Below are 25,317 nucleotides of genomic sequence, written 5' to 3'. Positions count from 1 at the left end.
GCAAATTTACTAACCCACCCCTCAACCTGCTCATCCAAGTCATTTATGAAAACTACAAAGATCAGAGGTCCAAGAACAGAGCCCTGTTCTCCAGGCAGAATACTTTCCATCTACAACCACTCTCTGCCTTCTGTCAGCTAGCCAATTCTGAATCCAGATAGCAAAATCTCCCTGTATCCCATACTTCCTGACTTTATGAATGACCCTATCCTGGGGATCCCTATCAAATGCCTTGCTGAAGTCCATATACACCACATCCACTGTCGTTGACCTGTCTTGACACCTCCTCAAAGAACTCTTGACACCTCCTCCTCAAAGTATACCAGAACCTGAATGGCGATTGAAACCTCACTGATGCCATCATTCTATGTGTTAGCCATTTTAACCCACCAGTTTCCTTAGTGTGATAAACCAAAGAAGACAGGGATTGTCTGATTTCACCCAAGCTATGGAAGTCATTACCTCAAACTTTCACATTTTTTCTTGTCATCTATGTCTTGTTGCTAACATTTATTTGGAAAGACCAGCATCACAGGAATTGGCAATGAGACTATCATTCCATTTGCACAATGCTCCTGCCCATTGTTGAGTTAGGCTACAGTCAGCATGGTCATGTGCTGCTGGTTGTGTTTGTACATTAGAGGGTTCAAGTGGATTTGAGCTTCAGGACTGAGCTATGGGACTTCATTTCCCCAACCAGAGGAAACCAATGGCCTAAACGTTGGCTTCACAATGTCCGAGCGTCAGAGAAATGCTCTGGCTGCTTATTTCCAATAGACCCTGAGAAAGTCTTGGTTTGATATGCAGAATGCAGTCGCTTTTTCATTCAGGCATTGTGGCAGAGATTATATTTGCAAAGCCAATGTGTCTAATCTCATCACTGCATTCTGAATGTGCTTTGCAACCAAGACATCAATACAGGATTGGATCCATGACATCCCGTATTTCCAATTGGATTGCCTGGTTCTGCTCTCTGTGGGGGGGTGTTAGTCCGTCTCAGAGTTGCATGCATCATGCAGATAATTCTGAAATGAATATTTTGTAAGTAATTGGATTTTGGCAGCCTCTTCACAGTTTGCCCAGCAGCTGTAAACCTGCTCAGACAGTCAAAATCCGAAACTGAGTGCTCATTGGGGTCATTTAAAATTCAATAGGATTTCAGAAAGAATTTTTCAACTACCAAATTTAGATTAATAGTAAGTTGGCTAATTTATATTCCTATTACCTTTTCTTACCCCGAACATTCTTGGACAATTAATGTAAATGGATTTCAACAACACAGAAGTTTGTAAGGAACTGGAATCAAGGGAGCAAGCAAGAATTATCTATTGAAAAGAATGATGATAATGTCCCTACAATAGTCAAGAACTATAATTAAAAATACACAGGATGTAAATGAGAATAGTCAGTCTAAAATGCCAGTAATGAAAGGATCCACTTGAAATCTTTAACAACCTTCATTTTAATTGATTTCTTAAATGCATTTCTTGCATTTTCTTGCCTGTATCCCCTCTGCCTTTAACAAATGCCTCTTAGCTTTGTACAATGTTAAAAATCACACAACACCAGGTTATAGTCCAACAGGTTCATTTGGAAGCACTAGCTTTCGGAGCGCTGCTCCTTCATCAGGTGATTGTGGAGAATAAGATTGATATAAATTCTGTGTCTTACAATCTTATTCCAAATAAACCTGTTGGACTATAACCTGGTGATGTGTGATTTTTAACATTGTGGCACAGACAGTCTCACACAGGGAAGCTTACATCTTCAATACATTATCTGGGCCAACATGACACCAATTGTTAAAGTTCACTTGAGAATGTAACTTTTAAAAAAGTTTTGCGATTGACATATGAAAGATCTGAAACCAACATGGTCATTCTAAAAGATGCGAGACTTAACAAACAATCCAGGTTTTTTTCAGTATATCATTTCAGTTACATCATACTGTAAACTTTTGCTATAAATTCTGTGTCTTACAATCTTATACTCCAAAACCACCTGATGAAGGAGCAGTGCTCTGAAAGCTAGCGCTTTCAGTTAAACCTGTTGGACTATAATCTGGTGGTGTGTGATTTTTAATTTTGTCCACCGCAGCCCAACACCGGCATCTCCGCATCTTAGCTTTGTGTCCTTGACCCTTGTTGAACAATTTCTAAGACACAGCCTAAGGCAGGTTGACGTCAGAGATGCTAATGACAAGTTTTTGGCATTTGTGCCAGAAGAAGTCATCATGTCCCTTCACATTTGTTTTAAATTGAATCCTATTGAACATCTGGGAACAATATTGAGGATCTTCCAAGTTCCTGCTCTGCCATCACAAGCCTTTATATAGCCTGACAGAATGATTCATTTGTGACATTAAAGTAAATTCTATCTTTGTAACGCAGTTTTATGAATCTCAGTCATTGCTGGATGAGTACCTACCCTAGGAATCTACTGTTAATTTGAGGCCACTTCATTGGGTATTGTGGAAGGGATTCTGCCCAGTAGCTGCCCTTGGATACTAGACTCTGACATTGAGTGATTAGTAATACTTTTATTATTTTTATAATATTTTATTTACAGAATGGAAATTGCGTTTGAAATCCAAATTTGTAATAAGCTGTTTTGCAGATGTTGTAGGTTGGAGGAATGTTAAAGGACACCCAGGGTACAAAACTGTCTGAGTGGTGAATAGATTTAAAACAACTGCACCAATATTGATCTCTGCTTTGCTAATGTCAAGCTGTGAGCCCAAAGCTTTGTGAATTTGGACTTGATAATTCATTGCACTGTAATCCTGTATGTGTGTGTGTGAATTAAAAGATTGAACCTAGCAATTTCAGAAAGTAACAATTCAGTTAGAGAGGGGGAGGTTTATCCAAACTGCTCTGTTAACCAGAATCCCTGGTCAATGTGATCACTTACATCTTCAGGCACTCAGGTTCATTATGTAAAAGTTGGCTTTGAGTTTGGGCGATCGGTAGTGGTGAGTGCCGTTTAGAAAAAGTGGCGATGATAACTCTTTCTCACCACTGACAAGGTTCTGCCTTAGGAGCAAGTTCTTGCATAACCTCCCCTTTTAATTAAATTCTCTACACTGGTTTCAGTTTGGGAACGATGCAGTGCTGTTGCTAAGATGCCAGTACAATGTAGATGGTTGCTGTGTGCTATTTTGGGTTGCATCAGAAGCTGCATGCTGCTGGTAGACATAGATCTGATACTGTGGGCAATGAAGTTAAATAAAGTAAAATACACGAGGGAAGCATGTTGGCCAATACAACTTCCTATACCACCCTTTCCCATATAACGTACTGATGTGCTTCTGTGTTTGGTGATGTTGCCCACACATGCTGTCAACGATCTGATTTTCTCACGTAGCTTTATTTAAACAAGCAACATCCTACAGCATAGGTAAAGCCAAGACTCTGTTAAAGACTGTTCATCTGACTCAGAAGCAGACCTCTCCTTGTCTGTGAAAATTTTAGTTCATTTTATATTATCCCTCATGCCACTGCTCCAGTCTTCTGTCCACTTGTGTTGTTAGCTGTCAAACCATCAATTGTTCTCCTTTGTTGTCAAGGAGAAATAAACCATGACATTAAGATACTGAATTAGTGTAATCAGAGAGGAGAAAGAGAGAGACTGTGTGTACTAGGAGGTGCTGACTGTCAATTTTTGATATCAAGAACAGTCAAGAATTTAAGCAATAGGAATTAAAAGGGTGAGGTAGTGAAGTGGGGGATGAATTGAGGCATGATAGTTAGATGACACCAAACATGTAATTCGAAGCTTGAAGAAGGAGGAATGGATGTCTGAGTGCAGTAAAGAGGTTCACAGTTTGGAATTCCTGGGAGAAATCCACGTTGTGTAGGAGCTCGTGTGATGATTCCTGACTTTAGCACAGAGAAGATAGGAGGAGGATGTGAGAGGAGGAGGTGGGAGTTGAGATGATTATTGACGTAGCACCCAGTGGTGGCTGACATTTTCCATCCTCCAACTCTTACCCAGAACAACCTGAGCTGTTAACGTACCCATGTAGGAGGCCATCTTTGAAAGATCCATGTCCACTTGCATGTACGTGCCCTGGGTGTGTTATGACCACCCACAGATGCCCCAAGTATATACATAGTTGCTTCAGTGTTGCCTAGAGCTATAGAATAGTGCAGAGCAGGAAGTGGCCATTCAGTCCATCAATGTAATAACTGACATTTTAATGCCTGATCTGACTGTGAGTTCCCCTGAAAATGTCATAAACTTCCCATGTGTAATAGATTATCTAATTCCCATCTCCACATCCTGTTGGGTGAGACACCTGTAAATGGACCAAAGTTGCTTTTATGAAATGTATTGGGAAGGGGCACAGGAGCTCCATGACAATGTGTTGGTGAGAGATGTGCTCTTAATGCTGCTCATATTTGCTCTCCCAGAGGTAATGTACAAATGAAGAGATGAATATTCAGTTTGTATCACATGTGGATTATGCTTATATGATGTGAGGTCCCAAAGAATTATGGTGAACTATCATAAAAAAATAAACAAATCTCCTGGCTATGTTAAATTGGAATATTTATAATTTGCCTGAACCCCTGTGGAGAGATAAGAAAACTGCTGAGCAATCCTTGATCATTTTCCCCTCTGACAATCTGAGGACAATGAATGAGGAAACACAGGTCAGGCTTTCACAGCGATGTACTCTTTGGTGAATAACTCATTGGCACATACCACCTAAGGTGTAAATAGTGACTACTTGGGGAAGGGTTTTCTACAAACTGTGGGTGCCCCCTACCTTAGGCCTGATCCACTCGTTCAAGGGAGAATGGTCATGGGGATTAGCTCTGGCTTTGAGAAGCATTTATGTTTGTAAATTTTCACCCCTCTAAGGTCTTTCTTGCTTACTCGGATAAAATCGGCACTAATGGTGTCATCCACATCAATAAATTTCTTTATAACAGTACATGAATAACGTTTAAAATGGACACAAAATCCCTTGAATCTCCTTCAGGCTGTACATTAACTATATCTTTCTTTTTAGACATTCTCTCCCTCTCTTAAAGGCAGCTTTAGTTTCCATTCATCTGTATGAACATTGTCCACATGTGAGCCTCCACTTTTGAAGGACTATGAATAAGCTCAAGGATGGACTGGACTGTGAAGCTCTTCTCTATGAATGGCCTCCCTGCCAAATGTTCACATGGGAATAATGGACATCTATTGGCCCATGAATGGGGGTCTGCCAATTGGAAAAGTGGGGGGCTGTTGCCTTGTGGGTAGAGGGTGGGAAGAGTGGCCAGAAATAGAAGTGACATGGTGGCTGAGTGGTTAGCTCTGCTGCCTCACAGCACCAGTGACTCAGGTTTGATTCCACCCTTGGGTGACTGTCTGGGTGAAATTTACATATTCTCCCTGTGTCTGTGTGGGTTTCTTCTCTTGGTCCAAAGATGTGCAGTTTAACTGGATTGGCTGTGCTAAATTGCCCCCATGATGTGCAGGCTAGGTGAGTTAGCCATGGGAAATGCAGGGAGATAGGGGTTGGGCCTGGGCAGGATGCTCTTTGGAGGGTCAGTGTGGCCTTGATGGGCTGAATAGCCTGCTTCCATGCTGTAGGATTCTGTGACGTGATTCTATGAAAAGGCATCAGGTTAGTGGTTGGACTGCTTTGTTCATAATTTGGACTCCATTGCCAGACCTGAAAAATGCAGGGGTTAGTTGGCGGGGCAGGGTGGTGCATTGAACTCTACCTTTCTAAAATGGCTCTCGGTCAATTTGTATAAAAATAGATCAAGGAAGAAGAGCAGCCCCGCCCCCCTTCATCACCAGTCTCCCCTGTAGCTACTGCAGGTTTCATTAAGCAGCTGGTCCGAGAAACCGAGAAGGAGGCGAAAGTAGCACGGGAGCACGAGAAGGAACGACGACCTGAGCTCCAGGTGAGAGGCTCACACAGCAGGGTGTAGGCCGGGAGACAGGCACGGCCATTTATAGGAGGGCTGAAGTGAAGGGATAATCTGAATGTCGAAATGCACTCTCTAAAACATCTGATTGGATATAGAATCAGCACAGTCAGAGACTCCGCTGCCCAATTTCTCGAATTAATTCATGGGATGTAGGCGTCACTGGCTAGGCCCAACTTTTACTGTCCATCCCTAAATGCCCAGAGGGTGACCAATCTGTTGTGGGTCGGGTGTCACATATAGGCCAGACTAGGTGAGAATGGCAGTTCCCTTCCCGAAAGGACATTAATGAAACAGATTGGGTTTTCCTACAATTGAGAATGGTTTCATGGCCAGATTTGTCTGTGCACCTGAGTCGTTACCTGAGTCTCTGGATTAACAGTCCAGCAATAATACAATTCGGCCATTGCCACCCCATTGTGCCTGTGCTGACTCTTTGTACAAATTATTTAATTAGTCCCACATCCCTGCTTTTCCCTCGTTCCCCATAAATATTCTATTTTAATTATTTATCCAATTCCCTTTGATAGTTACCATTGAATCTGCTTTCACTATCTGTAATCCAGATCATCGTAACTCCTTTCACTTTGAGCCGTGAAGTCATAGTCATAGCGTTGTACAGCACGGGCTGTACCCTTCTTATTCATATACCCATCTGGGTGCCTTTTAAATGTTGTTGTACCTGGTATTGTATTGGCAGCTCATTCCATATACGCAGCACTCTCAACACGAAAAGGTTATCCCTCAGGTCCCTTTTAGATCTTATCCCTCTCACCATAAACTTATATCCTCTATTTCTACACTCCACCATCATGGGGAAAGTATCCAGTCATGTCCCTCATGACTTTATAAATTTCTACAAAGTCACCCCTCAGACTCTGATGCTCCAGGGAAAATAGACCCAGTCTATTCAGCCTCTCCCTATAGCTCAAACCTTCCAACCCTGGTAACATCTTTGTAAATCTTTTCTGAACCCTTTCAGGTTTCACAACATCCTTTCGATAGGAAGTAGACCAGAATTAAACGCAATATTCCAAAAGTGGCCTTACCAATGTCCTGTACAGTCGCAACATGGCCTCCCAACTCCTATACTCAATGCACTGACCAACGCCTTCTTCACCACTTTGTTTACCTGCGACTCCACTTTCAAGGGACTGTGAACTGGAACCCCAAAGTCTCTTTGTTCAGCAACACTCCCCAGGACCTTACCGTTAAGTGTATAAGTCCTGCCTTTATTTGCCATTCTAAAATGCAGCACCTCACATTTATCTAAATTAAACTCCATCTGCTACCCCTTGGCCCAATGGCCCATCTGATCAAGATCCCATGGTAATCTGAGGTAACCTTCTTCACTGTCCACTACCCCAACAATTTTGGTGTCATCTGCAAACTTACTGACCATACCTCCTATGTTTACATCCAAATCATGTATATAAATGATGAGAAGCAGTGGACAGGGCACTGGTCCTTGTGGCACACTGTTGGTCACAGGCCTCCAGTTTGAAAAACAACATTCCAGCAGCACTCTCTGTCTCCTACCTTTGAATCAATAGTTAGTTCCCTCTGTATTGCATGTGATAGAACCTTTCTAACCAATCTACCATGTGGAACCTTGTCAAGCGCTTTGCTGAAGTCCTTTTGGAGTCCACTGCTCTGCTTTCATCTTCTTCTTCACTTCTTCAAAAATCTCAATCAAATGATATCTGGTGACCTTAAAAAAAGAATGGCAACCTTCACAGACTCATCCCTCCAGCAAATGGGACTGCAGCTGGGATGTTTTGGCCCAGCAATAGGGACCCTCCTATTGTCTAGTGGCTGTTTAATCCTTATCAGTTGCTACGCCTCAGTTTTAGGCGCACTGAGGTGTTGGGTGGTAAGACATTCCTACCCTTTCTTAAAAACAAAATCCTTGTTAATAGCATTATTTTTGTTTTTTTTTTAAATAATTTCCATCCAAGGGAAGTAAAACTGGAACAAATATTTCAAGTTCACTTGACTTACCGACCGTTTGATTCTAACGTAGGTTGAAAGGAGTGTTGCAGACTTGGCAGTATTCTCCTAGAGTCTGCAAGAAATGAACACTGATCGCCAGAATAATTCATGTCACCAGGAGGAAAAATCATTAATAATGAAAGGACATTAAAAAAACATTTTTAACATTTTCTTTGAACATTTTCATTTCTTAGTTATACCTGTGTAGGTGAGTTAGAAACTGGACCCCTGAGCATCCAGTATGATCGTGACTGATCTGATCATACCATCCTGATAACTTTTCACCCCCTTGTTTATCAAAAATACATCTACCTCCGCCTTACAGAAAAAAAATCAAAGACTCTGCTTCTTTCTCCCTTTGAGGAGAATGGAAAAATTGTGAAACTATTGGAAATGAATGGGGATTAGTGCAGGAAAGGGTTATCAAACCAACAGTAAGGGTTAACCAATTGGGTAACAAAGACTCCATGGGATGTTGGAAGTCATCAATGAAACCCTCAGGGATGCATCCAACCTGAAATGGCAAGTATACCTGGCAGCCATTAATTCTGGTGGTACTCACTGTTCTGGGCAGTAATGGTCCCTTTCTAAGGAAGCTCACAAAAAACACATCCTGATACTATGAACATGAGAATTGACCATGATTAACCAAGAAAGGTGAGGAACATTCTTGCTACCCTGTCAGGAATGTGGTTTAGAACTGGACACTACAGCTGAGCACTCCTGACCCTTGTACAATCCGTCTCTGTCTCTGTGATTATCTCTGAAACTGCCTCCAGCCCTCGAACGCAAAGATGTCTTTGTGTTCCTCCAGCTTAGGCCATTTCTCCTTTTGCCAATCAATTCCCAAAGATTGTGCCTTCCTCCAGCTCGATCCTAATGCTTCGATTCCCATTCTTAAACTTTTCCATTTTGTTACCACTTCTCTCCGTCTAAGCTGTGTGTTAAACCTATCCCTTTGACAACTTGTTTAGTCACATCATGATAATCTAATATCTCTTCATGTGATTGAATGTCAAAGTTTGTTTGATAATGTCCCCATGAAATGCTTTTTATCACATTCAATGAACCATATGAAAGCTGTTATCTTTATGCTTACTGTATGTTATCATGTACTACAGTGCCAGGATACAGCTGACTCACTGTAACTCACTGTATATGCTGTGCTGCCAACTATTACCAGATTGTGACTGTGGGTCATTTGCTGTGACCATGCTCTTTTCTCAACCGGATCTATGGTCCAGTGTGGTTTACAGTGGGAGAGGGAAGCCACCAGACTCTATTGTGAAGTGGTTCTTATCTTCAAACAAAAAGCATGAATGTATGAGCATGCAAACAAGAAACAAATCTAGGCCCTTTGTACCTGCTCTGTCACTCAATAAGATCATTGCTATTCTGATTTTAGTCTCAACTCTATATTCCTGATAATCTTTCATCCCCTTGGCAATCAAAAATCTCAAAGTTTATTGCATGATTGTAATCAGATACAAATTACATTGGTAAACTAGATATTGTGACTGAGACTACGAGAGACGTATAGTTGTAAGCATTCACTCTCCAAGATCCTAATGAGGTTCTTCCTTTTTCCAATCCAAGTCTTTATGACATTATCAGATTGGTCTCCAATATTAACCCTTTCAGAACCATTACCTTACTCAGCAAGATCTAACACTCATCTTGATTCCACGTCACATTTCAGTTAAAGGTGCCATAGCTGATTAAAATTGTGTATAAAAAGGGCCAAAATAATGCAATGCTACTGTACACATGTCTTTTTTATTATTCGGCACAACCTTTAATTGGATTGTTGCATGTTTAACGCCTCCTGATGTTTCCAGAATTATTAATCGTGTTTGATCCTCTATGCAAAGATATTTTCATCCCACCCTTCCATCAGCATTAACCAGAATCCTTCCCCTGTCTCCCATTGCAGCGACCCGCTAAATTGGATGATAGTGTGGTTCAATATTTTTTACATTTAACTCAGAATGAGAGCCAGCCAGTAGACGAGGCAATGGATAATGAAACCCAGCCATTGGTGAACGGTCACCATGGTAATGGGCCTGAGGGTCAGTCTGCGCCATCACCCGAGAAAAAGGCCGAATGCAAACGACCAAACCTGATTCGGAAACGCAAAGGAACCCAAGTGAGGGGACTATCGGCAGGAAAACAAACCACACACCTGGAAAAGCCAGGAAGCCCTCAGCAAAACAATGGCTCATTCCCAAACAGTCAAGACCCAGTTGTTATGGAAACCAATCTCAGCACACAGCAGCCCAGCAGAAATGAGGAGCTATTATCAATGGAGAATGGGACATCTGAATTGGACACAGGGAGAGTTGCACAAGAACCCAGTTCTCAAGAACCTGAGGGCCCGGAGGTGGGGAATATAACGGAATGTACAGGAGAAAATCTCATCAATCAAGAAACAAATCAAGGGATTGAGGAAAGTCGAGTGGATTTAGAGAAGGTAATTTCTGTCAATGATACTGAATAACCCAATTCAGGATTTAAAAGTTTTCTAATTGCAGTAATCAGAATGTAGAATTTTACTCTCTGGCTGCACTGAATCGTTTTCAGACCTTGCTAATGGAGAGGTAGGTGATCTAATTGCAGTTTTCCCAAGAGGAAACTCAATACTTTCACTAATGTTCCTTTTTAGATTTGACTTCCTTTTACGTATCAGTTTCTGACTGAAGTAAGCCACGTAATTTAAGTTAGCTTTCATGGTCAAAGGATTTCAGGCTGATTTACAAACGATTAACTTGCTTCTACTATCCAGAGCAGTTAGGTTTTTTTTAAGTTTACCTACTCCCTTTCTCTTTTTGCTTGTGGAAATATAAGGGCTATAACATAAAATGAATGAGTTCAAAAAGTCTCTTTTTGTAGAAGACTTATCTATTGGCATTGTTTATAAATATTTCCTAAACAATCTGAGACAGTATGACATGTCTCCGGAGTAGGTGGGACTTTAACCCAGGCCCTCTGGCTCAGAGGGAGGGGCACTACCACTATTCGACATGAGCCCTTGGACATGGTCTGTATTTGAACAGTTTAATCACCCTGTCCAGACACATTACAGTGCACGTCCGGAGCAGGTGGGACTTGAACCTAAGCTCCCGAGTTCAGAAGTAGGGCCAATACCACTGTGCCACAAGATGTCTTGAACATGGTTTGTGTTTTACTGCAGTGAATGCACATTAGCTAAGATTTTTTTTTGTTTTCTCTGCCAATAGGTGCACGAAGATGTTTGGTATGAGACAGACCGGGTCTGGTATGTCAACAAAGAAGGATTTACATTAGGTAATTACTCTATATCCTTGATAGACTATTAATTCACAGGTGCACTTCCAAAATCAAAATCAACGCCTGAAAAACAGGCAGAGATGACTTTGGTTCCAATTCATGTATTGTCGAAATATTAATGATCAGTTGCAGTGAGAAATTGAGCATCGGCTGGTCTGTTGGATGAAAGAAGACCAAACATCATGCCCTTCTGATTAGATTCCCTACTGTGTGGAAACAGGCCCTTCGGCCCAACAAGTCCACACCAACCCTCCAAGACCCATTTCCCTCTAACTAGTGCACCTAACGCTATGGGCAATTTAACATGACCAATCCATCTAACCTGCACATCTTTGGAATGTGGGAGTAAACCAGAGCACCCAGAGGAAACCCATACAGACTTGGGGAGAATGCGACAGTCGCCCGAGGCTGGGTTTGAACCTGGGACCCTGGTGCTGTGTGGCAGCAGTTTTAACCACTGAGCCACCATGCCACGTTGATCTTGAATCCGTCACTCCTGTGGATGAGATATTAATCATTTCTATTCTAAAGATCCCATGGCATAACTCAGAGATGATCAGAGATTTCCTGGTCTCCTAACCAGCAGAATCAAAGACAGATTAATCTCATTCATTTCACTGCAGAATCATGTGAGTACAATTGCCATTACATCCACCTGTAGATCAAAGCAATTCAATTTCCCAAACGTTTTACATAAATTACCCATTATTTATTTTCAATAGATGGTGTGATCTGGGCATCTTGTTACCAGCTGGTAAAACTCTGAGTCCGGAATATTGTATAGAGTTTTGAACCTGAAAGGGACAGGGAGAGAATATTAAAATGCCTTTAGTAAAATCAGTCACAGTTTTCTCAAAAATGCCTCTATCAGATAGGAAATCACATCTCAATCCCAGTTATATTTATCAAATCCTATCCAGGACACAATATAAACGGCATGGTGGCACAGTGATTAGCTACTGCTGCCTCACAGTGTTAGAGACCCGGGTTCAATTCCTGCCTCAGGCCACTGTCTGTGTGAAGTTTGCACATTCTTCCCCCTATGTGTGTGTGGGTGTGCTCTGGTTTCCTCCCACAGTCCCAAAAAAAACAATGTGCAGGCTAGGTGAATTGGCCATGCTAAGTTGCCTGTAGGGTTAAGTGAAGGGGTAAATGTAGATAGAGACCCGGGTTCAATTCCTGCCTCAGGCAACTGTCTGTGTGAAGTTTGCACATTCTTCCCCCTATGTGTGTGTGGGTGTGCTCTGGTTTCCTCCCACAGTCCCCAAAAAAACAATGTGCAGGCTAGGTGAATTGGCCATGCTAAATTGCCTGTAGGGTTAAGTGAAGGGGTAAATGTAGAGGAATGGGTCTGGGCGGGTTGCTCTTCAGAGGCTCGGTGTGGACTTGTTGGGCCGAAGGATCTGTTTCCACACTATAAGTAATCTAAATCTAAACCAATGCAGATAAAAACATACTCTATTTGGACTTTGTAGGATTAAATTTCTCTTCAAGAGGATTTGATAAAATATTGTCCGTACTTTACGGACATTTGTGTGCACACTCATTTGCTTAGTGTAGGCTTTTATTTGAATGGTCTTCACTAGTTCTGGGTTTAAGACAAAACAAACTGCAGATGCTGGAATCCAAAGTACACAAGCAGGAGACTGGGAGAACACATCGAGCCCAGGCAGCAACAGGAGGTGGGGAAGTCGAAGTTTCGGGTGTGACCCTTCTTCAAGATTCAGTCCTGAAGAAAGGTTATACCCGAAACGTCGACTTCTCTGCCTCCTGATGCTGCCTGGCTCACTGTGTTCTCCCAGCCTCCTGTCTGTCTACTTCACTCATTCTGGGCCGATGGGCTGAGGGGTGGGCAGATGGAGTTTAATTTAAGATCAATGTGAGGTGCTGTGTTTTGGTAAGGCACATCAGAACAGGTCTGATACACTTAATGGTAAGGTCCTGGGGAGTGTTGCTGAATAAAGAGACCTTGGCGTGCAGGTTCATAGTTCTTTGAAAGTCGAGTTGTAGGCAGACATGATAGTGAAGAAGTTGTTTGCCTTTATTGGTCAGTGCATAGGAGTTGGGAAGTCATGTTGTCGCTGTTTGGGACATTGGTTAGGCCACTTTTGGAATACTGCATTCAATTCTGGTTGCCCGTCTATGGGAAAGATGTTAAATTTGAAAAGGTGCACAAAAGATTTAAAAGAATGCTACCGAGGTTGTAGGGTTTGGGCTATAGGAAGACGCTGAACAGGCTGGGGCTGTTTTCTCTGGAACGTTGGAGGCTGAGGGGGTGACCTCACAGATGTTTATAAAATCATGAGGAGCATGGATAGAGTGAATAGTCAAGGTCTTTTTCCCTTGGATGGGGGAGTCCGAAACTAGAGGGCATAGGTTTAAGGAGAGAGAGGTAAGGTATAAAAGACATCTAAGCTGCAACTTTTTTGTGCAGAGGGTGGTGGGTGTATGGAATAAGCTGCCCGAGAAAGTGGTACAATTACAACATTTTAAAAGGCATCAGGATGGGTATATGAATAGTATGGGTTTAGAGGGATATGGGCCAAGTGCTGGCAAATGGGATCAGATCATTTTAGGATATCTAGTCGGGATGAACGAGTTGGACTGAAGGGTCTGTTTCCATGTTGTACAGCTCTATGACTCAGTCTGTTGACTATAATTACAACTTAATGAGCTGGTTTTGACTTCTTGTTGACTAAAATGTTTTCACCATCACAAACACACTTGGCTGAAAAGAGTTAAAAATCACATAACGCCAGGTTGAAGTCCAACAGATTTATTTGGAAGCACTAACTTTTGGTGGTTGACAGCCACCTGATGAAGGAGCAGCGCTCCAAAAGCTAGTGCCTCCAATTAAACCTGTTGGACTATAACCTGGTGTTGTGTGATATTTAACTTTGTCCACCCCAGTCCAATACCGGCACCTCCAAGTCATGTCTGAAAAGAGTGAGACTTGGTGGGAAATGTCTCTGACTGAATCCAGCACAGGGAAGTGTGAGAGTATCCTGGCAATGAAAAGCTTCATCTTCACTCTCCTCCTCTTCCTCACTAAAATCCTCACCAGCTTCTTTGCCGTTTCCTACAGCTAACATTAAAGACCATTCAAAGGCTACAGGGTAGACCTCCATGGATACACATGAAGTCAGAGATCTATAGCACAGAAAAAGGCCCTTCAGCCCATTGCGTATGTACCAGTCAAAATCCACCACCTAGCTATTTTTCTCCCATTTTCCAGCACTTGGTCCATAACCTTCTTTAGCCTTTGCATTGTACGTACTTCTTCAATAAATAGTCATTTATTGTCACTTGTATTTTTTACAAAAACATGCAGTGAAATATGTTTAAGTCATCATACCTCGGCACTTAGCAACAGAAGGCATAGATAGGAAAAAAATTAAAATATAGAATTAAGACAATGTCCATCTTATTAACTTATGGACTACCCTATATGGTACAGAGGGAGTGCTGCACTGGTGAAGGTCCTGACCTCAGATGAGCTGTTAAACTGAACAAGGCCTTTGAGAAGGTGGTGCCGAAGGTACTTATCATTGGGGCTTCTGTTGGACTGGCCTGTATTCTGTAGAGGACATGGAGCCATTGGCCATATAGACAGCATGACATACATGGGGGCAGAGGGTAAATTCACCCCCTAAAATGTGGAAAAATTAATCACAGATGTGGGGGGATATGCTCATCCAATCAGAGGCTGGTGCCCTCCTGAGCTGGCTGCTGCTTGGCCGACCATCAGCAACCTGTACCAAATGGCACAGTGGCTCAGTGGTTAGCACTGCTGCCTCACAGTGACAGGGTCCTTGGTTCGATTCTACCTTCGGGTGACTGTCTGCATGGAGTTTGCACATTCTCCCTGTGTCTGTGCGGGTTTTCTCTGGGTGCTCCGGTTTCCTGCCACAGTCGAAGGATGTGCAGGTTCAGTGGATTAACCATGGGAAATTGTCCATAGTGTCCAGGGATGTATGGGATAGGTGGGTTAGCCATGAGAAATATGGGGTTATAAAGAGAAAGTAGGGGGAGAGTTTGCAATGGGATGCTGTTCAGAGAGTCAGTGTGGACTTGATGGGAAAATGGCCTGATTCCACACTGTAGAGGTTCTATGAACCTGTCTGTAGCAACTGCAGACTAGATTCTCCTGCTCCTGGATGCTACCTGACCAGCGGTCCTTTACCATCACCACACTCTCGACTATAGAGTCATAGAATCAAATGGTATGGAATGAGACCCATTGGTCCTACTCGTCCATGCTCAAGCACATTACCTGGTCTGAAATTGCGGAAGTTGTTCTCCAAATGCAGGCGTTTGGCTTTTTAATAATGAGATTGTGCTCCGTTGGTATGTACTGTACTCCTACATGAGGATAGTTGGCTTTAGTAAAGGTTTTCCAACTGATTGATAGTTTCACAAAGAAATCAATTCCCCCTCTCATCAGCCACAGTGCTCAAACCAGATGTTGGAACACCTGAACTTCCAGACGGCCAAGTCCGAATCCACATTGAGAGTGACAACAGGATTGTGGACACAAACGAAGAGTTCATTCATAAAGTGAGTATTTGTCAACCTGAGCATTTCTTTTAGTTTCATTTGGTCTTTTAAGGCACACATTATTGTTTCACTTGCTTACTCACAAATGCACTTTGACATGGAGGATTTTGTAATCCAGTGGGTAGTGTCCATGTGTCTTAGTCAGTAGCTTCAGGTTTGAGCTTTGCTCCAGAACTCAATGACCGTGAAACATGCTTTGATAGTGCAGTCAGCCAGGCCGGACGTGTAAATTGTTTCTCCACATGCTCATGGCAGGAGGTAGGAACGGGAGAGATTCCTGGTCAACTGCATCATGGAAGGAACATTGGAGCATTGCCCACTACACCTCCACCTCTGCTCCACCTCCACCCCCGCGCCCCTCCCCCCACTGTCCACAGCTCCAGACTGCATCGTGTGTGTAAAGCTGTACGTTGTCATTGCAACCAAGACTCTCTGAGTGTAACAGTGACAAACTACCAATGCCACCACCTCCTTGTAAGGTCCTCTTTGTATGTTTGCTTTCATTCTGGTACATCAGCTGAATATTGAAGGTGCCAGGGTTACTGAGCCTGGAGGCCTTCCATTGGTGTCCAGACAGGGCTGTTCATTTCCCTGGGTTTAGTGAGTAACAATCAAAGAGCTGGGCTTTGAGGTGACACCTCTCACTCAGTCTCTTCCTGCCCTGATTGGGCATTCAGTGTGACTGTAGCCAGAGAGTCAGAGAGCGGGAACTAGTCGTAGAAACAGCCCAGAGTCCTTGCTCCCCTTGGAAACACTGGTGGGGGCGAGGGGGGGGGGGGGGGGGGAGGGAGGGGAGGGGGTGGGTCTCCTGAGAGAGTTTGACAGTTTCCAGCTGTGATGAGTGATACTGTAAGTAACCATTTGACTGGCTAGAAAGAATCACATCCAAATTGTCTTGTGTACGTTACTATACATATTTGGAGGAGCTCCACTTAGGGTCTTGGCTTTGCACAAATGACTGCTGTATATGGGGTACATGTCACTGTAGGAGTGTAGCGTCTGGATAGAATCTGAGCTGGTGGCTGTCTTTGTCAGCTTTATATCTTGATGCCCCCTCGTTCCTCAGACTGATTGCCCTTCCTGCTGCTCCTGAGGGCACACACATCCTGGGTGTCTGACAGCAAGGAAGCAGAGTGAGGGATGGGGAAATAGGCAAGAGCTGTTTGATCCCGGTGTCATGCTGTACCTCAGAATGAGGATGAGGAGATGCACAAGGAAATAACATCAGCCATGGCCTTGTTACAGCCATATCCCTGGCCTCAGGAACATCTCCCCCATGGAACACCATCCTCTGCAAGTTCACCTCCAAGCCACTCACCAACCTGTTTGGAAACAAATCGTCGTTCCTCCACTGTCAGTGGGTCAGAATCCTGGAATTCCCTCCCTCATGGCATTGTGGGTCAACCCACAGCAAATGGACTGCAGTGGCTCAAGAAGGCAGCTCACTACCACCTTCCCAAGGGAGCACCTAGAGATGGGTAATAAATGCTGGGTGCAGCCAATGATGCCCACCTCTTATGAATAAATTTTAAAAATTATATAAAATAAACAATGCTCTCTGTACCAAAAAAAAGGACGCCAAATTTTAACCTTGCATGTTTCGACATCTCTCTCACTGGATAGTTCAGTCTCGTGGGGTTTGAGGCCTAGACATTGGGGTGGAGGGAGCTCCTGGAGACTACAGCTGGCGATGGGTGTGCTTTGGCAGGTGCACTGGAGGAGGCCTCTGCCTCTGTGCTCTCCCTGTGTCTGGGCAAACTCCTGACGCTGTCAATCCAAGGAGTGGACTGACTCCACCCCCAGGATCCTCAGTGTTCCCCTCGGGCCAGGCCAGAGACTGTAAGGAGGCCTCGACCTGGAGGCCCCCCTGGGGAGCTGGGGACGAAATAAGAGGGGCCTTGGTGAAGCCATTCTAGGATGATAATGTGCCCAATGCTCCTGTTCTCAGGATGCCTGTGAGCGATCGTGGAATCATGGAATCATATAACTGTTCCTGACTCTGAGAAACCTCCCTGGTGATGGGAATGTATTGGGAAGCCATGCCAATGTAACAGTCTGCTATTTGCGCAGCTATTCCCCACTGATCTAACAAACACCTGCCCATTTACTCCTGCTGGAAGTTACTGTTATCATGGTGATAGGGCCCAGTGCTATGTGATTCACTGTGTATTTTCAAATAAAAGAAGAAAACTCTTCAGGGATTTGAAGCCTCCAGTGGAGAGCTCACAATGTTTTGCAGTGATCTGACCTTCAATAGTGAATGCTGTCCGTGCAGAGACAGTCAGCAGGTGTGAGCTCCACCTTGTGGAGTTTTAGGAGGACTGCAAACATTCTTCTGGGATCTTTGTTCATCCAAAACTTGTGTTTGTCTCGTGGACTGCCACTTCTCATTTGTCAGATATCCAGACCAAACATACAAAATTCTTACTGGGTGGCTGTAGAAAGGTTGTTTGTCCTTGTGAGAAAGTCAAGGACCAGAGGGCATGATCTCAGAATAAGGGGGCCCACAGAGAGGGGGAGGAATCCATTCTTTTGAAGGTTAAAAATCACACAACACCAAGAGATAATCCAACAGGTTTATTTGGAAGCACTAGCTTTCGGAGCGCTGCTCCTTCATCAGGTGATTGTGGAGTGTAAGATTGTAAGACACAGAATTTATAGCAAAGGTTTACAGTGTGATGCAACTGAACTTATATATTGAAAAAGACCTGGATAATGAATCTGTGGAAGTTTTTACCATAAAGGGTTTTCCAGGCTGGCTCATTAAATATATCCCAGGCTGACGTGTGCAGATTTTGAATCAGTCAGGGAATCAAGGGTTATGGTGAAAGGCTGGAAAGTGAAGGCGAGGATGATTGGATCAGCCATGATCTCGCTGATGGGCTGATTGGCCTCCCTCTTGTCCGACAAAGAATCATATGGTGCACAAGAGGCTTTTCAGCTCATCACGTCTGTACCACCAAAGCTACACTCAACTACACTAGTCCCACTTTCCCTTGTTCGGCCCACGGTCTTGAATATTAGGATGGGCTTCAAGTGCTTATTCAAGTATTTATTAAAGGTCATGAGATTTCCCACCTTAACCTCCAAAACAATATATACCAGACCCCCACCACCCTCTGGGTGAAAATCCTTTTCCCTAAATCCCCTCTAAACCTTCCGCCCTTCACTTGAAAATGATGCCCCCTTGTTACTGACCCTTGGACTGAGGGGGAACAGTTACTTTCTCTCCAGCCTGTCCATCCCCCTCATTATCTGATGCACCTCAATCATGTGACCCCTCAACCTTCTCTGCTCCAAAGAAAACTATCCAAGCTTATCCAGCCTCCCTTCGTAGCAGAAGTCCTATTGTCTAAAACAGAGAGGAGTGGGAGGTGTGTTATTCTGGTGGGCTGTGCCAGCTAAGGCTGACTCTCATCCTATGGTTGTGTGGTATTGATAGATCTTCAGAATTTGGTTTGAGTTGAAGTATGGCAGTGAGATGATCAATGGTCATTGATTATAACCATCCATTAACGTCCCTTGTGAATTAGAATCATAGCATCCCTAGAGTGTGGAAAGAGGCCATTCGGCCCATTGAATCAGCACCAACCCCCCTCCCCCCCCCTCCAAGAGCAGCCGAGCCAGACGCAGGCCCTCACCCTATTCCTGTAACCCCAAATTTGCCATGGTTAATTCACCCAACCTACAGATCTTTGGACTGTGGGAGGAAGCTGCAGCATCCAGAGGAAACCCACACAGACATGAGGAGAATGTGCAAACTCCACACAGACAGTTGCCCAAGGGTGGATTTGAACCTGGGTCTCTGTCACTGTGAGGCTGCAGTGTGAACCACTGAACCACTTTGCCATCACCTATTGTATGTTTCTGTTTAATTTATTGAGGTATTTAGTATGTAAGAGCATAAGGTACCAATGCTGGAGTAGGCCATTCGGCCCCTTCAAACCAGCAATGTCGATCAATAGGTTCGTGGCCGATCTGAATGTGGCCTTCACTCCATTTTACCACCTGCTCTCCATAACCCTCGTGCCTCTCATTGATCAAAATCGATCTAACTCAACCTTGAATCAATTCAATGACCCAGACTCCAGTGCTGTCGGATGTTCCAAAGACTAATGGGGGTCTACAAGGAGTTGCACTTCCTCTTCACCCCCCCTCTTAACCCTCGCAGTTTGTTTCATTTCAGGATATTTTAATGGGTTTGTTGTTTGTGACTTCCTTACAGCAACTAAATCCGTGATGTTCTTCTCATTCTCTCCACCCACAGGCGAACCCATCCAAATTAGATTATGCTGAGGACCTTGCCCAGCTCGTCAGCTTGAATGAGTCCAGCATTCTCCATGTACTGCAGCATCGCTATGGGGCCCAGCTGATCCACACCAAGGGAGGCCCGAATCTCCTCATCGTCAAACCATCGAGCAACGTTTCCAACTATTCGGCAAAGGTAGCTGCGGAGAGCGAGATCACAAAGTGGGGAGGAGAGACACCTTCACTGGGAAAGAGATAAATCATTTGGAAAATAAATAATTCCAAGAGTAGTTTTTGTTTCAGAAAACTGATGTCATAAATAATTATTGCAAAATTATTTGCAAAATTAAAAGCATTGATTTGCTGTTTAGTTTCACCCAGACAGCTCTACTCCATGAAGGAGCTGAACTAGGAGAAAGTGAGGATGGCAGATGCTGGAGATCAGAGTCGAAGAGTGTGGTGCTGGGAAAGCACAGCAGGTCAGGCAGCACCCGAGGAGCAGGAGAGTCGACGTTTCGGGCATTATGCCCAAAATATTGATTCTCCTGCTCCTCGGGTGCTGCCTGACTGGCCGTGCTTTTCCAGCGCCACACTCTTTGTCCATGAGGGAGTTGGTGGGAATGGGCTCGTGTCAGTAGATTGATAGTGTTCTGGCCAAGGGCTGAACACACCATAGCAGCTCATGGAAATTAAACTCAACTGATAAAATCTGGAATTGTAAGTAAGTTGCAGTAATGTTGACCATGATAGACATAATTGATTGGTATAAACTCTCATCTGGTTCATCAACGCCTCTTCCTGGGCAGAAGAAAATTATTCTCCTTCTCTGGTCTGGCCTATATGACATTCCACTGTCACAGTAATGTGGTTGATTCATAACACTGTCTGAAATGGTCCTAGCAAGACCCTCAGTTCCATGACATTGAGCAATGGGCCAACAAATGTTTGCCTTTCCAGTAGCACCTCTATTCCTTAAAAGATGTGGAGTAAGGTGATCAGTCACGGTGTTGTGATGTAAGATAATGTTAGCAATTCCCTGGTAATCTCTTGCAGTGATGTTGATTGAAGGATAAATATTGACCCAGGAACCCTGGGGATCTTCTTGAAGTAGTGCCACGGGACCTTAAAACATCCACCTGAGCGGGTTTAATATTTCATCTGAAAGATAGCACCTCTGACAAGGCTGAACCCCCTCAGTACTGCATTCAGACGTCAACCTCACTTATTGCTCAGATCGTGGAGTGAGGCTTGAAGGGCCAGCCTGCTGAGATCGAGGCCAGAGGGCTACTGGAGTCGTAGAGTTGTACAGCACGGAAATAGACCCTTTGACCCAACTCGGCCGACCAGATATCCTAAATCAATCTACTCCCGTTTGTCGGACTCACTGGGTGGGAGGGGGGGCGGCGAGAGTAGCAGAAGAGGCGTCGCTCATTGGTCCTGAGCTTCTCTGGGGTTGGCAAAGCTTTCGCTGCCTTGTAGATAATGGCCAGGGTTTCTCCTGGGTGTCGTGGATGGAGTGCTTTTATTTTACACTCTCTTTGTCCGTCCAGCTGTTCAAGGGAAAGAAGGATGGAATGCCACCCCATCCCTATGCTGTGGCACAGCGAGCATATTGGAACATGCTGATCCACCGGAAAGACCAGAGCATCATTCCCCTGGGATGGAGCGGTGCTGGGAAGACTACAAGCTGCCAATGTGCTCTTGAGTACCTTGTTGGTACAGCTGGCAGGGTGGGCACAACAGTGACAGGTGAAAACTGACCTTCCAGCTTTTCTCGTTACAGCCTCCTCCATCTCCACAGCCTCTCATTATAGAGTGACACAGCGTTATCCCTTCAATGTCCACCATTCCAGTGAACAACCTCCCCCAGTTGTCATTCTGAGGTACTGCTGACTCTCGGCTCTCTCACTCGGAGGTCACGGTTCATGTACAATTTTGAAGGGTTTCCGACCTCTCCCTTATTGCAATTCTTTCCTGCTGGGTGGATCATGGGCAGAGCAGGGCTCCTGTTGGTCACTGCTTTCCCAGGTGGGTATCAGTGAGGTGTTGTGGCTGGCAGCTCCTTACCCATCACTCACTGTCACCCTGACCAAGGATAGGGCAATAATGAACAGGACCAGACCGGGAAATATATCTTGGCTCCATTTGCAGAGAGGCTGAAGCAGGCAGGAGATTGTGAGCTGAAAATGTGTTGCTGGAAAAGCGCAGCAGGTCAGGCAGCATCCAAAGAACAGGAGAATCGACGTTTGGAGCATAAGCCCTTCTTCAGGAATGCCCAAAACGTCGATTCTCCTGTTCCTTGGATGCTGCCTGACCTGCTGCGCTTTTCTAGCAACACATTTTAAGCTCTGATCTCCAGCATCTGCAGTCCTCACTTTCTCCTAGGAGATTGTGAGGTCCCCCTTCCAGTTTGGAGTGTCTCTTTGACTCTCACGACACCTCAGCTGCTGTTTCCTCTTTACCAAGTGCGCTGTTTGAAATTGTCCTGAGTTCAGAGCCCCCAACCCTAGAACCTGAAACATTGACACTGCTTTCTCTCTCCACCGGTGCTGCCCGACCCATTGAGTTTCTCCAGCAATTCTTGGTTTCGATTTCAGAACCCATGCTGTTCCTGGGTCCCGGCACCATCCCCACTGCCTGGGGCCTGGCATCATCCCCACTGCCTGGGGCCTGGCACCATCACCATTGCCTGGGGCCTGGCATTATCCCCACTGCCTGGGGCCTAGCACCATCCCCACTGCCTGGGGCCTAGCATCATCCCCACTGCCTGGGTCCCGGCATCATCCCTACTGCCTGGGGCCTGGCATCATCCCCACTGCTTGGGGCCTGGCATCATCCCCACTGCCTGGGGCCTAGCACCATCCTCACTGCCTGGGGCCTAGCACCATCCCCACTGCCTGGGGCCTGCCATCATCCCCACTGCCTGGGGCCTAGCATCATCCCCACTGCCTGGGGCCTGGCATCATCCCCACTGCCTGGGGCCTGGCACCATCCCTACTGCCTGGGGCCTAGCATCATCCCCACTGCCTGGGGCCTGGCACTTCGACTAACCCTGAGATCTAACGTGTTCGCCTCCACCACCAGACCTGACTATGTGCCCATTTTTCCAGCCCTCCACCCCCAAAAAATGCCACCCTACCCCCACTTCCTGGGAACTGACAGCTCCCCCCATCCCTAAGGAACCTGAAACCGCATCCTCCTTCCATTGGATCAGATATCCTCAGACCCCTTCCCACCTTGTACCTAACACCTTACCTCCCTGGCTCCCTATTCACCTGGCACACTTAGCTACTATCTTCCCCTTCGCAGGAGCTGTCACTGTGGCTACCTTCCATTCTTCAAAACCTTAAATCACAAAATGTGCAGAATGCCTACCATGGTAGAGGGAGTGAGGTGTTGTTTCCCCTATCCTTGACTCCCCTACTTTGTGAGAATTAAAGAGCGACTCCCATATTTCTGTATCTGCCCCGATCCGAATCTTCTGCCAGGAATGTGGAGCCTGTTCTTAACGTACACGGGAAGGATCGGAGACAATCCGTGTGTGTGCGACTCTCACTCCTCAGAAAATCCACACAGAGGAAATCTTCCTTATGTTGGGGATAGGGCTGGTATTGAACATATAAAACCTGAGCTGGATGCTGGGTGGGGGAGCGGGGGCATTGCGGAACATACTGGTTTATCAAGTGGCTAGTCCAAATGCCTTCAGGTCAAAGACCACAAACCCCGAGCCAACCTCAAAAGGGAAAATGGTGCCAAATGTCGTGGACTGAAGGCACTAAGAAAATCTAAACTGCAAGATGATATTATCAGTTTGATTATACAGGGCTTTTCTTCCCCATTTTGTTTCAGTGGAGAAGATCCAAGCAATGTTTACCATTCTCCGGGCTTTTGGCACCAGATCCAGTCCCCACAATGACACCACGACGCGATTCTCAATGGTTGTCTCACTGGACTTCAATCAAGCTGGGCTTGTGTGTGCAGCCCACCTCCAGGTACTGCAAATGCCTCCAGGCCAGAATACATTTAACAAAGGGCCAGGAATAGTCCCCTGTCTGCTGGGTGATATCTAAGGTGTTAAACTGGGGTCGACAATGCAGATACTTCCGCCCACCCCCATCTATAACGACAGGCCATAGTTTTAGGATAAGGGTTGGTAGACTTAAAACAGAGATGAGGAAGAACCACTTCTCTCGAAGGGTCACAAATCTGTGGAATTCACTCCCCCTGGATGTGTCCACACACTAAATAAATTCAGGGAGGCGATAGGCAGGTTATTAGCTCATAACGGGGTCAAAGTGTTACAGGGAGTGGGCAGGAACGTGGAGTTGAGGCTGAGGTGTGATCAGCCATGATTGTATTGAATGGGTGAGCAGGCGTGAGGGGCTGAATGGCCTACTCCTGTTCCTTCTGACCACATCAAACCTCCAGCTACAGCAGCGAGCTCCTTCCGAGCCAGGGCTTCATTGTCCTCTCTGACCTGATTGGTTGACATGTAAAGCAATGCCTGAAATTAGGATGTCTAATTGAGTTATTAGTCCCACCCTGGCTAAGCAAGACCACCTCCATGTGATCAGACCCTGCTCTCAGTCCCATCATGTGCCCAAAGGCACATGCCAACAATTGGGGTCATTTCTGTATCTGGGTCAGGCTGGAAGTAACCATTCCCACAGACCCCAGGAGGCCATTGTCTATGTTAGTGCTGCAGGTAAGCCCACTGGTTAGCCACCACCTTGATGATCTGATGTGTCACTCTATGTTTCTGTGTGCCTGTGTGTGTCTTGATGTATGCATGTGTATGTGTCTGTGTGTGTTACTGTGTGTGCGTGTGCCTCTGTGTCTGCATGTGTATGCGTGTCTGTGTTTGAGTTTGTATGTGTCCAGATCTGTATGCATGTCTCTGTGTGTATATGTGTGTGTGTGTGTGTGTATGTGCATGCCTGTGCATGCATCTGTGTGTGTGCGTGTGGGTCTGTGTCTGTGCATGTGAGTGTCTGTGTGTGTGCGTGCGGGTCTGTGTGTGTGAGGGTCTGTTTGTGTGTGTCTGCCTGTGTGTGCGTGTGCATGTGTGTCTGTGCGCGTGAGTGAGGGTCTCTGTGCGTGTGTGTGTCTGTGTTTGCATGTGGGTCTGTGGGCACATGTGGGTCTGTGTGTGTGTGTCAGTGTGTGTGTGAGAGTATATGTGTGTGGGTCTGTGTGTGTGTGCATGCGTACGTGTGGCTCTGTGTGTGGGTCTGTGCACGTGTGGCTGTGTGTGCGTGCATGCGTGTGTGTGTATGCGTGC

At 45.2% G+C, this 25,317-nt stretch overlaps 1 protein-coding gene across 1 annotated transcript in view; it reads left to right on the top strand.

Moving 5' to 3' along the window:
• Nucleotides 1-25,317, top strand: part of LOC122562395 (unconventional myosin-XVIIIb-like) — a 379,067-nt gene that overhangs the window by 47,783 nt on the left and 305,967 nt on the right. The window contains exons 3-10 of the mRNA XM_043715251.1: nt 5,763-5,909; nt 9,859-10,395; nt 11,162-11,228; nt 15,676-15,788; nt 20,056-20,232; nt 21,587-21,785; nt 23,886-24,028; nt 24,684-24,741. Coding sequence (XP_043571186.1) covers nt 5,763-5,909; nt 9,859-10,395; nt 11,162-11,228; nt 15,676-15,788; nt 20,056-20,232; nt 21,587-21,785; nt 23,886-24,028; nt 24,684-24,741 — 1,441 coding nt within the window. The remainder of the gene's footprint in view (nt 1-5,762; nt 5,910-9,858; nt 10,396-11,161; nt 11,229-15,675; nt 15,789-20,055; nt 20,233-21,586; nt 21,786-23,885; nt 24,029-24,683; nt 24,742-25,317) is intronic.

Source organism: Chiloscyllium plagiosum, chromosome 25, assembly GCF_004010195.1.
Source record: "Chiloscyllium plagiosum isolate BGI_BamShark_2017 chromosome 25, ASM401019v2, whole genome shotgun sequence".
Lineage (NCBI taxonomy): Eukaryota > Metazoa > Chordata > Chondrichthyes > Orectolobiformes > Hemiscylliidae > Chiloscyllium > Chiloscyllium plagiosum.
Note: the sequence above shows the minus strand (reverse complement) of the source record. Positions and strands in the feature narration are given on the sequence as shown.